Below are 17113 nucleotides of genomic sequence, written 5' to 3' on the forward strand. Positions count from 1 at the left end.
AGATGATAGCAGGTCTATGGAATGAACCATATGAGAACAGGATGAAGATTTGTGGGTTGCAGAAACTAGTTGATAGGCGGAAAAGGGGAGATATGATTGAGACATTCAAATTGCTAAAAGGATTCTATAGGATTAATTCAGAGGATATTTTTGAGATCAGGACTGGTGGTGGAAGAACTAGGGGACACCTATGGAAGCTGGGCAAGAGTGTGGTTAGCAGGGGTGTTAGAGCTGGGTTCTTTACTTTTAGAGTGGTAAATGAGTGGAATAAGCTGCCAGAGTCTGTTGTGGGTGCTATGACAGTGAGCGAGTTCAAGGCAAGATATGATAGATACTGTGAGAATGTCAAATAGTTGTGTGGACATGATGTTTAGGGCCTCCCTCGATGAGTCTAAGGACTCCCTGGAGTAGCCCGAAATAATAATAATAATAATGTATCTAATTATCGGCCTCTCTCACATTCAAAGCGCCAGTACGTGCTATTGCAGGTTCTTATGCATTTATTTGTTTACTAACAAGCGAGAGTGGTGAGCGCTCCGATTCTGATCTGCGCACCGCTTTGAATAATTGGCTATATCTTCGGGAATTTTTCGAATTTCTTGATAAAAAGTTAGGAACAGATTTTTAAAAGTACATACTTTCAGAAAATAATATTAAAAAATCGATTTTTTTGATCCTCCAAATATTACTGCCTCCTTAAAACTATGAAAAACTTACAAATTAGCAAAAAGAAAATGCCATAGAGGAAAAACCTGACGTGATAGAGAAAAATGGGTTTGATATTTGAAATCAGCGCACCCAAATTAGTAAAAAACAAGTCTCATATAAAAGTCAGCAAAAATTGTGTTGGACTGTGTTATCACAGAGAATGCTGCTGTTACTAACCTACTTCTGTATTGTAGCTCTCACCAATCTTTCAAATATTCCACAACTTAAACACAACTCCTGATACAGCGATTGGCTATAATATTCAGTCTCAGCCTTATCACCACCTTTGTGGAGCAGAACAATTTTACCTTCTTTGCACTCTTTTGGAACTTGTCAAGACTCCTTGCAAGAGCAACACAAGGTATAGTTCGCCCACCGTTTGTAGGTCCCTGCTTCGCGTCTTTCCAAGAATAGTCGATTCATGCTGAAGGGGAGAAAGAAATGAAGGACGTCTGAATTGGTCGTCAACATGCGAAATCGCGTGCTTTATAGGTAAAATTTTCCAACTGTTATACAAGCAACATAGTTAACTACAATAATCATAAAAGAGAAGTTAATTTTCCGAACGGTAATAATAAACAACGCATCCCACTATACAGACTAATTATCCTATTATCGAAATGGATTCTCCTTTTTCTGAGATGCGCAGAAGTGTCGAAGGATTTCTAATCAGTGGGTGAACTATAAAAGGGTATTCCAGTTACCTCCCTAGAACAATCCCTTAATACACAGAGTGATGTGTCATCAAGTCCTACTGCCTTATTGTCATCTAATTTACTTAATTCCTCATATGTCTTGCTCACCACCACCACCAGTCCATCCTTGTCCATTCCCTCTATGCTTTAACATTGCATGATGTCACACCAACAAGGATAAAATACCCTGATGAACTGCTCAATGAATATCTTGGCTGCATCTTCTTTACCAGTTACTGATCTACCATTTTCGTCCATTAACATCATCTTACCATAATCATTCTTTCCTTCACTTGCCACATTTTAAAAGAACTCTGAATAGCTATTTTTGCTGTCCTTACTGACTTACCTTCTTGGCTTGCTCTTTATACACTTCATGCAACTGATTATTACCAGCTCACCACCATCCAGGGGATCAGATATCATTCTGGCCAACTGAAGGAGAATGTGATACTCCATTTGAAATCACATCCTCTAATGATATAACGATGATCCTTGTGTACCTTCTAGCACACAAGGCAGTTGTCTCTTAACAATTCAAGAAATTCATACACCTTATTCCCAGATGCTATTTCTTCATTTCAATCTATATTACTATAATTAAAATCACCCTTAATGATCACCCTGCCCTTGTTCACTAACCCAAACTGACTACATATTTCTTCATCACCTCATCCACATTCCCTAGTCTATAGGCAACATCCAACTAAATATCTCATGTCAACCTCTGCCTCACACCATATTATCTCAAAACCAGTGCCACTGTTTCTCCCTTACAGCTCCACACTTCTGCAGACATAATTCCCCTGCTATCACTAAGAGCACTCACCTTCCCATCTGTTCTTCCTGTCTCATGACATCAAACTCCTCCATTTCTATTCTCATCAGGATATCTTCCTCATCCCACCATGTTTAACTTATGAAACATCAGAAATTAGTGAAAAAAATGCCATCTTCCTTTTTTCTGATGCTCCTAGCTCTTAAATAAACAAGAATTTCATTTTTAGGTCTATAACCAATGCTACCCATGCCACCTCACAGCAGTGATTTCACCAAACATGTCCATGCCCAGTCACCTTTACCAGCGTTTATCCTATATATTTTCTCAAAATCAATCATTCCCCTTATATTCCAGGCCATGCACAACTCACACCTTCACTACTGTTTCCAACATCCATTGTTCTTATTTCATGCCCATCTTGACTCCATCCCCATTTCCCTGTTCATTCTGCATTTAATGGTGCTATTTTCATTCTATTAAACCTGAAGATGATCTCACCTGTTCTAGTTTCCTTATCTTTCACATCAACTCATACTTCCTTCCTCTGATCTCTTATTCACATCATTCATTGTACATCCTTCTAGTAAGTCTCTCCAGCTGATTCACACCAAATCCATTTAAACAAAATCCATCACTTTTATGTAATTCCATCATTCCTTCAAATGTATCTGACACATTAACAAACTGCATCCCTTTCTCTTCACACAACTCTGCCAACATACCATTCATGATTTTGCTCTTCATCTCAATTGTCATTTTCATACATTGGCAATACTCCGACAACCTTTCTTAATATGCTGTTGTCTTTCACTCTCCTCAGTAACCTCTTAACATCAATCCCTGTATTCTCCAGTCCAATTAAATCATTCACCAAGCCCTTAATAATGGAATCTCTATATGTTAACCCACTCTCAAGCCATTTGTCACCACTTTTTTGTCTACTTCATTCTATTCTTTTGCACTCTTTCATTCCTATCCAGTAAATGTCTAATCTCACTGTGCATATACCTCATCTCATTCCTCATGCTGATCAACTCATTCTTCAAATCTTGCATTCTACTAATTGCACTCTCTTTTGGTCCCATAATCTCATTCTATTTCGTTCCTCCATTTATACACTCTTTCATTCCCATAATCACATTTGCTTTTTTTTTTTCCATCATTCATACTCAACCGCTTTCTATTGTGCAATCATGCATGCATTCACTTTGGCTCCATCAGTCTCTTTCACGGACACATTCTTGACTTATTTTTTTGGTCACCCTTCTGGTTAATACTACTGACAATGTTACACTCCTCAATACGTTCTGCACTTGGCCTAACTTCTGTTCCTTGTTGTCTACTTTCATTTCTGATACCTCACAATTCAACAAAATGTTACACTTTCTACAAATCCATACCATCTCACTTCTCAGTCTCTCCACAAATATTTCCTCCACATTTTCTCATGCATACATGCCACTCTCATGACAGCAAACCATTCTCATGAAATCTATGTCATTAATCATATACAATCTTTGTGCTTCTGCAATGTAATGACCTCATCCTTACCACCATTTCATTTTGATTCAATTCAACACAAGCTAAAAAAAATTCATGTAAAACTTCACTAACAATACTTTGTTGAAGCTGTTCAAGTGAAACAGACCTCAGACACACACACACACACACACACACACACACACACACACACATATATATATATATATATATATATACAAGCTATAATACTAAGAAGAACTAGTGAGGGTTCAGTTAATCAAGTTAATGGCATCTCTACTTTCCAGCCAATAGGTCACAGGCTGAAATTCCACTGCAAGCATGAATACTTACTTGTATGCCTTAGATGAATGTCTTCATCCAGTGACTACCACTCTGCTTATTATTATTATTGCATTATTATTATCATTTTTAACATCCAACTTCCATGGAGGTACACACAATGCTCCTCCTTAAAATGATTCAATGTATCTACATTCACAACACACTCAGGCAATGCATTCCACTCACCAACCACTCTCTATGCAAAGAGTCTTCTCCTTAGTCATCTGCTCACACCTTCTTTATACAGTTTCCAGTGATGGCCTCTTGTTCTACTCTCCCATGTCAACCTGATAACAATCCCTGACTAGCTTATATGTCTCAATCATACCCCCCCCCACTTCCTCCTATTCACGAGGCTTTGCAATTTACATTCTCTTAATATGTCCTCGTACTCCACATTCCAAAGACCACTGATCACCTTTATTAATCTTCTCTGGACCAACATATCCTCATCACCATGAAAACCCGGCGACCAAATAATCCATATAAGGCTTGATCAAGGCCTTACACAATGGTATCATAAGTCAGGGTTCTCCGCATCATTGCCATTATCCGATGTGATGTCTTCACCTGCAATGTGGCCCCTGAATTTCAGGTCCTTGTCCACCAGCACTCCCAGATCTCTCATTTCCTCTACTCCTTTAAAGTTTCCCCACCAAGTGTATACTTTGCATTACATCATTGCTTACCAAATTTCAAAACCTCACACTCTGCAACAATGAACTGACAGTTCCACTTACCTGCCCATCCATGCAATCTATTCTGGTTAACTCTACATTGCTCTCCCCAATTTTATATCATCTGCAAACAGTTCATATCACTAGTTAAACCATCACAATATCATTAATATACAAATTTAACAACAGTGGCCCCAAAACCAACTCCTGCAGTATACCACTAGTGATGTTCCTCTTATGGGATACGGCACCCCCATATACAACTTTCTGATACCTATCTGACAGCCAGTCACTGATCCAACTCAGGTCTGTTATCCAATCCCATCTGTTTCAATTTATTTATTAGTTTGTCATATGGGAGCCTATCAAAAGCTTTTGCAAAATCCAAGTACACCACAGTATATGCATTTCCCCTGTCCAAGGTATTTGTCACCTTGTCAGAGTACATAAGTAAATTAGTAAAACATGATCTCCCCTTAACAAACCCATGCTGATAACCACAAAGAATACTGCTGTTTTCAACTCAATTCTGTATTCTACTTCTCACCAATCTCTCTCTCTCTCTCTAGTACCTTCACCACAACTCCAGATTGGCCTATAATTTGAAGCCACAGCCTTATCACCACCTTTATGCAGTGGAACAGTTTTGCCTTCTTTCCACTTGGAACTCCCTTGGAACCTGTGCTATTGCAAGACTCTTATTAAAGCATGCCAATGCTACTGCCAATTCTCTGTAACATCTCCTTAAGATGCATGGTGATATGTCATCAAATGCTATTGCAGTACTGACATGAAGGTTATTTATTTCCTCAACTACCTCCTGCTCACTCACAATTAAGCCATCTACACTCATGATTCCACCCTGATCAGGATGAAACACCTTTATAAATTGATCACTAAATACCTCAACAATATCTTCTGCAGCAGTTACCATTCTTACATTTTCATCCATTAACATGTCTATGTGGTTAGCCTAGTGGCTTTGCGCTTTGCAACCATATGCCTGGGGAAGGAGTGTCCTAGGTTTGATTCCCGTTGGTGACAAGTGGAGCTTAAGGATCTTCCTCATCCATAGCCAAGTTAGCCGGTCTTGGGTGAACAGCAGGGTTTTTTCTCCCCAGTTTACCTGGGGATTTTCAACCTGCAAACAGGCAAACCAGCCCCGTGAATACACACGGATACAGTCAGGAATACCTAAGATGATCCATCCAGCCATAGGTCTGAATTGTCAGCTATGCCGGTCCCAAGCCCGGATAAAAATGGGGGGGGGGATTGAGGTGGTGCCATACCTCCCTATAACAGGGGCTCATAGCTGGTGAATCACCATACAAAATAAATAAATAAAACCCATTAACATCATCTTACCATGATCATTCCTGCTTCTACTTGCACATATCTAAAAAAAACTCTTTTGGGTTTTTTGGAGTCCTCCATTGGAGGACTGAATTAACCTAAAAAAGTAAATACCATGTTCGGTCAGTAGAACAGAATTTCTGGTATTAAAAAGGGAAAAAAAAAAAAAAAAAGTGCACACACTCAGGCCAAACATTCAAGTAATGGGTTGATGAAACCAAACTCTGGCAGAAGACCAGCTAATAGGTCATATGTCATGTAATTCAGCTCCAAGTTGTGACCAATGAATCCTATAATATATAGGATTCATTTTTCTTTAGCAATTTCTTCATAACCTTAACAACATGGAATAAAGACTAAACACTGCCAAGGTAGAGGTTAACTGGTCAACTGCTTAAGAAACCAAATTTTAGATCTTTGGGATGCCAAAAATTTTGAGATCATAAAATGGAAATGAATTCAATGGTCTATAATTTGCAGGTATAGTCTGAATTCTACTTGTGTGTGATGGGATAATTTTTCCTTCCAACAGCTTGGTACAAATTCTTTGAATTTCCCTTGGGTTTGTTTGCTAGCCTCCTTTCTCATTTTCTCCTTTTCCTTTTAGATAATGCTTGTCAACCTCCCTGCTTGAAACTTTATATTTCTCATGATCATTCTCAATCAGTTTCTCTTATCCTAGCACCCAAACCATCCACTTATTTTTAAACATTCTGTTGGGCTATTTTCATCATCTATTTAGCTCCTACAGTATTTTGCCTGCTGACCTTTGGAATTCAGGAATGCAACAAGACATCAATTTATATAATTTCTCACTGGAAAATGTAAGAAACCGTATAAAAAATTTTGGTAAATTACAATAAAATAAAAATTGTATATAAATATTTTTAATAATACATAAATAATAACGTATGTGTTAATTAATGTTATTTATCTATTACTAAAATAAAGAGCCAAAGGCTTCAGTTCAGTGATGCAAAATTATATAAGCAAAGTGGTTTTTCAACATTATTTCAAATGTTTTCATTATTTTGGGAATGCCGAGGAATGTATTCTTGCAAGCTCTCTGGTCAACTCACAAAACTTTCATAGTTTCTACATTTGGCTTTGAAATAATGTTGGATCTAATATGCACTCTGCTTATGTTATTTATCTATTATTTAATTAATCATTTTTTTGAATTTTTTTTTCTTACCAGTTACAGCTTTTGCTGCTTTAACCAGATCAGCTTTGGAAGATTTTTCCACTTTTAGTTTGAAAATACTAGCAGGTACAACTGCATAAAAAGCACCTCCATATGCTATATCCACAAGCAATTTACCATATCCTTGAACATGCACCTCAGCATCTGAAAAAGACACTACTGTCATTAATTTGCAAATTTTCAATAACATGTAAATCTGATACCAAAGACTTCCAAAGAATGCAAAACTGCTATCCACAAATGGCACGTTAAGGATGTGCCGTTGAAAAAATGGCATGTGCTGTTGAAACTGCTCCAAGCAGCAGCTTGCAAGGTTAGGAGAGAATAACCACATAAGAGTAACAGCAAAACCAAATATTTAACATGTTAGGAGGAAATCTTGTAATAATTCAGTATATCTTTATAAGCATACTGAAGGAGCAGCAACAAGATCATCAGTCTCTCCCATCTTTGGTAAATACTATCTCATCTTTCCTTTTGCATTAGGCTTGATGGCAAATACCATGCAGAACATTTTGAGTAGTACATCATTAGCATTTTTACTCTCCTTCTGTCCATATGGTTCCATTCTGTGGATGACATTTTTGTTGTAGTCTGGAACTCTTTGATATCAGATTTAAAGATTAAATCTGTCCATACATTTTTTTATAAATTAATTTATAAATTATTTTTATAAAATTATTTATAACACAGTTGTAGAGTCTATAATTTATGCAAAATGAATGCTGACCACCATGTAACACTAAAGGAAAGGAACTTTGTCCATAAAAGAATGAAACTTGTTCTAGAATTAGAAACTAATAATAGCCTTCTATTACAAGATTTAATTAACCAGTCCAAAAAGTAGCTGAGTTTTCAATCCACAGAAAGAAAACCAAACAGGCAACTATATTAATGCTACATCTCATCATTCTTCTTAAAGGTCAGGCACTATTAAAACTTTATCATTGACTATATACCGTTGAAAGTTTATTTTTCACTTGGTCAGACTATAATAAATTTAGTTTAATCCTTTATCCAAGTGTGTGCAAACAAAGTTTGCACCTGAAAGTATCTTCAAGACTGGGGTAAAGTGGTACAACACCGGGCAACACCTTGCAAAGGTGGAGCAAGCTAACATCACTCCTATCTCAGTATCTCCCATAATGCAAAACACATCTCCTTGCAGATATGTATAATGTTATGCATTAAGGGAAGGGCCACTACCCAGACTAGTTTCGACATTTATTGAGGTCTCTTTGGCAGCTCCTATAGGAGGAGATGACCTTGCTAAGAGACCTCAATAAAGGTCGAAACTAGTCTGGGTAGTGGCCCTTCCCTTAATGCATAACATTATACATATCCGCAAGGAGATGTGTTTTGCATTATGGGAGATACTGAGATAGGAGTGATGTTAGCTTGCTCCACCTTTGCAAGGTGTTGCACCACTTTACCCCAGTCTTGAAGATACTTTCAGGTGCAAACTTTGTTTGCACACACTTGGATAAAGGATTAAACTAAATTTATTATAGTTTCGACCTTTATTGAGGTCTCTTAGCAAGGTCATCTCCTCCTATAGGAGCTGCCAAAGAGACCTCAATAAAGGTCGAAACTAGTCTGGGTAGTGGCCCTTCCCATAATGCATAACATTATAGAGAATCAATGCAGCTTGGGAAATTTTCAAAAACTATCTAGTAGATGCAATGTCTAAATGTATTCCAAAGGTGAGAAGGTTAAATAAGGTAGGTGTGAGATGGATAAAAAAAGAGATTAAGCATGCAATACACAGAAAAAGGGCATTGTGGAGGCAGCATAAGTGAAGTGGAAATAACCAGTTTTGCATTATGGGAAATACTGAGATAGGAGTGTTGGTAGCTTGCTCCACCTTTGCAAGGAGTTGCCTGGTATTGTACCACTTTACCTCAGTCCTGAAGATACTTTCAGGTGCAAACTTTGTTTGCACACACTTGGATAAAGGATTAAACCAAATTTATTATTGACTATACCTATCCCCAAACAATCTTTTACAATAACAACTTCAGCAAATATGCTGCATTACTAAGCAGAAAATTATGAACTATTATTCTCCCAGAACTGAGGAGAATGTTAGGTTCAATTTCGTGGTGTCAGTGTTAGATGGGAAGAAAGGGTACTGGTAGGGCATGGGAAGTATTAAAAAATACATCAGTAGACTGGAATGATGAGATAGCAACTGGAAGTAAAGAAAATGAGTTTCTTGAGTTTTTGAGGGATAACTACCTCAGACAGTATGTAACAGAGGGCACGCAAGGATTGAGGTTCTTGGATTTGGTCATCTCATCAGACGATGTAATTATAAATGAGGTGTCAAATCATCCGCCAATTGGTGAGAGTGACCATGAGGTGATTACCTGGGTGGTTGCCAGCAGTGTGAGGACCTCTATGAGAAAAGGGTATATGTGGAACTGCAAGGGGGGGGGGATTATGAAGAACTCAGGAGACAGCTTGTGGGTGTAGCATGGAATGAGGAGTTAGCTGGAAAAGAGAATCAATGCAGCTTGGGAAATTTTCAAAAACTATCTAGTAGATGCAATGTCTAAATGTACTCCAAAAGTGAGAAGGTTAAATAAGATAGGTGTGAGATGGATGAAAAAAGAGATTAAGCATGCAATACACAGAAAAAGGGCATTGTGGAGACAGCATAAGTGAAGTGGAAATAACCAATTCCATGAGGTCTACAAAGACCAGGCAAGGAGGGTGACTTGGTTGGTGAGAGTAGTTAAAGAGAGGTATGAACAGCAGTTAGCTAATTTAGCCAAAACGAATCCTAAGGAGTTCTTTCGATATGTAGCCAGCAAATGAAAAAATGATTATGGAAGGATGACATTGATTGGAGAAAATGGTATAAAGTATACCATTTTCTCCAATCTGGTATAAGTGATATAAATCTCCAATTTATACCATTTTCCATCATCCAATGGAAAATGGCATAAAGTATCTCCACCACACATTCTGCAACAGCTGTTGCAGAATGTGTGGTGGAGATACTTAATGACCAATTCATAAAGGTCTTTCAATCTTGTGAACGTAACTTCATGGAGAGATTGAGAGCAGTAGATGATGGGGAGAGAGACTGACTGTAAGTGAGCAAGAGGTGTATGGGGAGTTGAGTAAACTAGATGTTAATAAGGCTGTGGGACTTGATAATATATCACCACGTATTCTGAAGGAATGTGCCAGGAAGTTGACAGCTGTCTTGACATATTTTTTTAATACGAGTCTTGCACTCGGTCAAGTCCCTAAGGAGTGGAAGGAGGGCAAGATTGTACTTCATAAAGGAGGTGATCAAACTCAAGCATCACACTATAGGTGACTATCTGTGTGTCAAGTGTTGTGGTTAAGTTGTTGGAGAAGCTTTTGAGAACTAGGATCCAGAGTTGGGTTGACAACAATGGTATTATCTTTGATGGATAGAATGGATTTGGTAAAGGGAGGTCATGTTTTAGTAATCTACTTACTTATTACAATAAAGTGACTGCTTTTTTGGACAGAGGAGAAGGATACATAGTAATATACTTAGATTTCGCAAAGGCTTTTGATAGAGTACCTCATGATAAATCGATAGTCAAACTAGGACAGATGGGGGTTGGGTATTAGATTAGTGCATTGGATTGGAGACTGGCTATCTGATAGGTATCAACAAGTTGTGTATGGGGGAGCAATATCCAGGAAAAGGAAAGTCACTAGGGGAGTGCTCAGGGGTCTGTTTTGGGGCCATTACTGTTGTATGTTAATGATATAGGTGAAGATTTGGATGGAGATATTCAGTTGTTTGCAGATGATGCAAAGTTGGGACGAACCATGAAGAGTAGTGAAGATGCTGTGGCTTTACAAGAAGACTTGAATAAATTGAGTGATTATGCACGGAAATGGGGATGTGAGTTCAATGTTGCAAAATGTAAGGTTTTAAAATTTGGAAAACAAAGATGGGATACATAATTTATGCTTGATGAGGATATATTGTTGGAGGTAGAAGAAATAAGAGATCTGGGAGTGATAGTGGATCTGAAATTTAGAGGACACATAGCCAAAATATTGTGAAGACAACACAAAGGCTTCTGGGAATGATGTGGAGGACATAGACGAGTAGAAGTAGGAAGATTCTTGTTCCGTTGCATAAGGCTTTGATTAGGCCACACATGGACTATTGTGCCCAGATTTGGCCACCTGGTTTTCAGAAGAATGAAGAGATGTTGGAAAGGGTCCAAAGGCAATTGACTAAGGTAGTTTCTGACTCTAAAATGTTGAATATGAGGAAAGATTGAGAAGATTATAGAGACCTACAAGTTGGTCTTATATAGGATTATATAGGATCAATGCTGGAGAAGTTCTATAGAAAATAGTGGGAGATCAGGGGAGAACCAGAGGTCATCCCTGGAAACTGTATAAAGAGGGTGTGAGTAGGGGAGTGAGAAACGGGTTTTTTTCATGCAGAGTTGTGAATGATTGGAATGCCTTGCCTAAGAGTATGGTGTCTACAGAGAATTTGGGTGTGTTTAAAGCATAGTATGATGAGGTGTGTGCGTGTGTGTGTGTGTGTGTGTGTGCGTGCGTGCGTGCGTGAGATAAGAGGACCTCCCAGATGAGTCTTTGAGTCCATGAGGTCTTGGGGTAATAATAATAATAATAATGCAAATCAGAATATGTCCCTAGAGTTCGAAGAATAAACAGGGTGGAGTAGAATGGATGCACAATCTTATTAAACAATAGATTCTTAAGAAGATTACATGGAAAGAATAGAATGTGCATAAGAATGATGTCCATTATGAAAATTATAAAGTGAAGACCAGAAGAGTTACAACAATTGTATGGAAAGTTAAGTGTGGGTATAAAGTTTTAAAGAGAATATAAAAGAATCTAAGTATAAATTATTATATAGTAAAATTTTAATAGTGTTTTTAGTCCTTCCTTTATAGTCCTCATCACATGGAATTTAAAGTGAATGCACCATTAAGTATTCTCGTGGAAAGGCTTGGACGTTGGTTATGCATTTTTACTAAATAGCTTAAGGAAATTGCAACATATACTAGGATATACATCAAAATAAATTGTAATACACTTCCAATATTTCGGCAACGTCACGTTGCCATATTCACAGGAATTTAAAAACAAGACACGTGCACGCAAGCACAACAAACAGTAAATGAGGACAAAGCAGGAAGCTATTCTTTCTCCTAAAAGTTCTGATGCTGCCCCCCCCAGCAGGCAATGTTGGTATTCTTGGGCGATTGGGCTTGAAAGTCTTCTCTAAAAAAAACCTACATCAGAAGACCTTCAGCCCAATCGCCCAAGAATACCAACATTGCCCACTAGGAGGCACCATCAGGACTTTTAGGAGAAAGAATAGCTTCCTGCTTCGTCCTCATTTACTGTTTGTTGTGTTTGCATGCCCGTGTCTTGTTTTTAAGTTCCTGTGAAAATGGCAACATGATGTTGCCAAAATATTGGAAGTGTATTAAAATTTATTTTAACGTATATCCTAGTATACGTTAACTAGGATTTCCTTAAGCTATTTAGTAAAAAAACCATCAAGGATATAAATCTGATTTATTCTAATGAAGAAGAAGAAGAAGAAGAAGAAGAAGAAATTAATTAATGTTAAGTTATATCTAAATGACTGACTGGCTATTGAATTATATGTTCATTAAGGAGAGGGGGTATAATTTCTATCTTTCTGTATAGCTTCACAGCATATTAAAAATTTAACACCCTAGGCCTTGTTGAAACTGTTCAATGCTGCAGAACATTTCAAACTTTGCTTCACTTCAAATTTGCATTCCTGTAGAAGAGATGTTTCTGACACCAAACAAAACTGCTTCTATGCTTCTATGCTAAACAAAAATGCTTAAAATAGCATTTATAGTTTACTATCTAAGACATACTTTTAGCCAATTAATAACTGAGGCTAATGATGACTGGCAACAGTCAATCAAGGCTTCTGGGAAAATTATAACATTGTAAATGTTGAATTTAACAAAGTATAACATTAAAAAATTATAACATTGCAGATGTGAGTTTTATCAGCAATAGTAAACAGGTTTGGAAAGTGAAAGATCCATCAGGTCCTAATGGCATTTGTTGTTGATAAGCTTATACGTTGGTAACACATGACTAATAAATTATTTTAGGAAATTACAACGTATACTAAATATTAATTAAAGAAAACTTTAATCAATACTTCCAATGTAACATTTCGCAATGTTACATTGCCATCTTCATGGGAACATAAAACTATGATACGTGCATGCAGGCACTAACAACGAGCCCTCAAATTGCTCATTTGTTTGTTGTTAGTGCCTGTGTGCACTATCATAGTTTTATGTTCCCATGAAGATGGCAATGTAACATTGCCGAAATATAGGAAGTATTGATTAAAGTTTTCTTTTAATTAATATTTAGTATACATTGCAATTTCCTGAAATAATTTATTAGTAATGGCATTTGGTAGAAAGTACAAATTATTAAAAGAATGTGATGGATTAGAATACATGATTCCTGCAGTTAATGTGAAATCATTCAAATGGCATATGCAATAGGCTGTAAAGAGGGTGATGCAGATGGTGGTCAGGATTTACTGAAGTGCTTGAGCAAGCTACTCACAAAAGAGGAAATGAAAGAACTGATGGAGCAGCAAATGGTGTCAGAGATTGTGCAGACAATGCCGTGCAGACACAGCTTTCCATAGAGAGAATGAACAACAAAGATGCTGTATGATAGTCGAAGTCTAAATGGCTGGCAATCCTGTTGTACAGGATTGCCAGCCATTCTTCTTTATAGAAAAAAATCTGTAGCAGGTTATGAATATTTAGATATACTTTAACTGTTTGTAGCACCACAATTAGACTGCCAACCTACTCTCATATTCCAGTAAGATGAGATTCCTCATCTGGCTTGTGATGTCTGCTTCTTCCTTGTTACACCACTGAATGTCTGAAGATGAACCAATTCTTAGCCATTGAGAATGCCTGACCTTATCTCATGATTTTTTTTTTTTTTTATGTGAGGTTACATGAAAGGCAAAGTGTACTCTTTGTCTACACTTTGGATAGAGTACTGATAGAGTGCATCACATCAGGTTACCTTTGTATCCTTTGATATATCAGATTGTGTGTGTGTGTGTGTGTGGAGGGAAACTGAATACATTGTGACTCAGTCTGTGTTACAAATGGTATGCGTACAAGCATCTGTGATATTAAACCATTAAATTACATATTTTAATATATTCAATATTATGTTCTCATATATCACATGAAACTCAAGCATATTAACTATTATGATACATATGAATATTGTGGAAAATTGTGGGTGAATGGGATGCATTAATGGATATGTAGTTAACGTAAGGAGCATTAAGAATATTAAGATTCAGTATGATAAATGCATTGTCAGTTGAATGAATGTCCCACAATAAGTCTGTTGACACTATGGAGGGTGGGTGTGATAATAATAATAACATTCCTCTATTTGCAAACATCTTTTGCATTCCTTATTATTCATTTTTTAGTGCATAGTTCATTCGTTGTTAATAATTTAAATTACTATAAATTATTTAAATCATACCAAGTTTGAAAGCAAATGCAGGAACACTATGAAAATGGACTCGCCCACTCTTTCCATTGATATACTCAACAAACGTCCTAACAATACCACATGGGCACTGAATGCGTACTTCTATTTCATGAGAAAGTGAAAGTTTAACTATACCAGTATCAACAACATATCGCCCAAGGGCAATAACAGCATGTCCACACATTGTGCTATAACCTTCATTTTGAAGAAACAATACACCAATGTCAGCTTCATTATGATCATCAGGTTCCACTAGTACAGCACCATACATATCTGAATGTCCACGTGGCTCATGCATCAGAAAACATCGAAAGTCATCAAGGAAAGTTTTTGCATATTTCCTCTTCTCAAGCACTGTCTTCCCTCTTATTTTTGGATATCCTTTCACAACTATTCGTAAAGGTTCACCTGCTGTGTGCATATCACATGTAGTAATAACTGTATCTGCAGAAAGTGTAATCTGATTCTCCATGTTTTCCCTGAAAGAAATGAATAATATTTAGAATTATATTAAAAATGTATATAGCAAAGCTTATTTAGCAGGAATAATTTAGAATTCTAATTTTAAAGATGACTTGGGTTTATGTATAAAGGTGAAACAATATATGCGATAATACTGTTATTATTATGAGATTTCCATAGGGTAAACAGCCCCACAGGTAATCCCAACTCAATCACTAACGTATCTGTCATATTGTACATCACAATTTTCCCTTCCATATTAATCTGGTAAAATCTTCTCACCAACTTGAATATCTTAATCTTGTCTACTCTTTTCTACTTATCCACAAGTTCTGCAAGGAAAGGTTTTGCATATTTCCTCTTCTCAAGCAATGTCTTCCCTCTTATTTTTGGATATCCTTTCACAACTATTCGTAAAGGTTCGCCTGCTGTATGGTTCACATTCCATCCACCTCTTCTCACAACCAGCATATCAGATTATACTGCCTTAGTTATTAATCTTGGAACCCTCCCAAGAATTCCCTCAAATACTACGGAAATCAGACAACTAAATCTGTACACAGTAGTCTGGGTGTGGCATCACTAAGATCTTTTAAAGTGGAACAACCTTCCTCTCTCTCTCTCTGTACTTATCAGCATCCTCCTCATCTTAACAACAATATGCTTTGTGATCTTTACAATCTCTAATCATGTATACCTTAAATTACATGTTACTGTTGGCTATCATTACAATGTGCAGCATTACTCTTCACTCCAAAGTGCAAAACCTTTCCCTTAGCTACATTAAAATGGTATTCTCACTTATCTGTCCAAGCTGCTACCTAATTAAATCTTCCTGAATGGAAACATCATCAACATCACTTACACTTCTACAACTATATTATTATTATTGCTCAGGACTGCCATGAAGTCATAGGAATCATACTAGGAAGCCCAAGTCAGACACAAAATCTGTCATACCACTCCTTATTTTCAATATATTGTTTTTTTATGGGATGACTGTACAAAATTCTATATCACCATAAATTAGTGATTTAAGGATACTTTGGATACTAGATGGTATTTTAAGACTCTTTCTTCGAAAATTTTGAAAAATTATATATGATAAATAATAAACCACATTTGCTGCATATAAAAGTGACAATAAATGCCTGATCTCTGATGAGAACCCACATTCAAAATAGCAGTCAGGCTAGAGCAATCCTTAATTGAATGTACTAATAAAAAACGAATACAAAGACACATCTACAACGGTTCATATATTTTAAATAGCAAAACACCAAGCAACTCATATCAAAAATGTTTGTATTTTCATAGGCTCTCAATCACTTTCAAAGTTTCCAAGCATTTACTTGGCTATAAATAAAAATGGATATTTATTATCTTAATGATATTCTTCATTTTTTTTTCTAATCATTTTTCATTCTTGTTGGTTGCTTGTGATGAAGCTTTTCAACTACAGCTTCTATAGCTTACCAACTAACAGCACATTCTGTGAATGGACAGATCTGATATTCAAATCTTATATATGAATGGAAGAGCTTTTAAAGGATACACCATGTACTGACTTAATCAATCTCAAATAGAAGCTGTAGATTTCTCCATTGAAAAATTATGGTTGTACATCTTGAGGTAAAATGTATGATGGTATCTGAAGCCTGAGCCTCCATAGCTCAGTCAGTATAAACGAAGCCCTTTGGCCAGAAAGACCTGGGTTTGATTCTCGTCGGTGATGTGAGGAACCTTTATCTGGTCTCTTTCAATGAAAGATGAGTTAGCCGGTCCTCATATGGAGGTAGGGGGTTTTTTTCACCTGGAAACT

General features: G+C 36.9%; 1 protein-coding gene across 4 annotated transcripts in view; it reads right to left on the reverse strand.

The window, feature by feature from the left end:
• LOC150102410 (trans-L-3-hydroxyproline dehydratase-like) overlaps nt 1–17113 on the reverse strand; it is a 106880-nt gene that overhangs the window by 21260 nt on the left and 68507 nt on the right. For all 4 annotated transcript variants that reach the window (XM_090399766.1, XM_090399767.1, XM_090399769.1 and 1 more), the window contains 2 exons: nt 14821–15308; nt 7234–7386 (listed from right to left, as the gene is read on the reverse strand). In XM_090399766.1, coding sequence (XP_090255892.1) covers nt 7234–7386; nt 14821–15301 — 634 coding nt within the window. In that variant the 5' untranslated portion in view covers nt 15302–15308. The remainder of the gene's footprint in view (nt 1–7233; nt 7387–14820; nt 15309–17113) is intronic.

Source organism: Typopeltis vanoorti, chromosome 10 (genome assembly GCF_054136105.1).
Source record: "Typopeltis vanoorti isolate ZY-2024b chromosome 10, IOZ_Tvanoo_1.0, whole genome shotgun sequence".
Taxonomy (NCBI): Eukaryota; Metazoa; Arthropoda; class Arachnida; order Uropygi; family Thelyphonidae; genus Typopeltis; species Typopeltis vanoorti.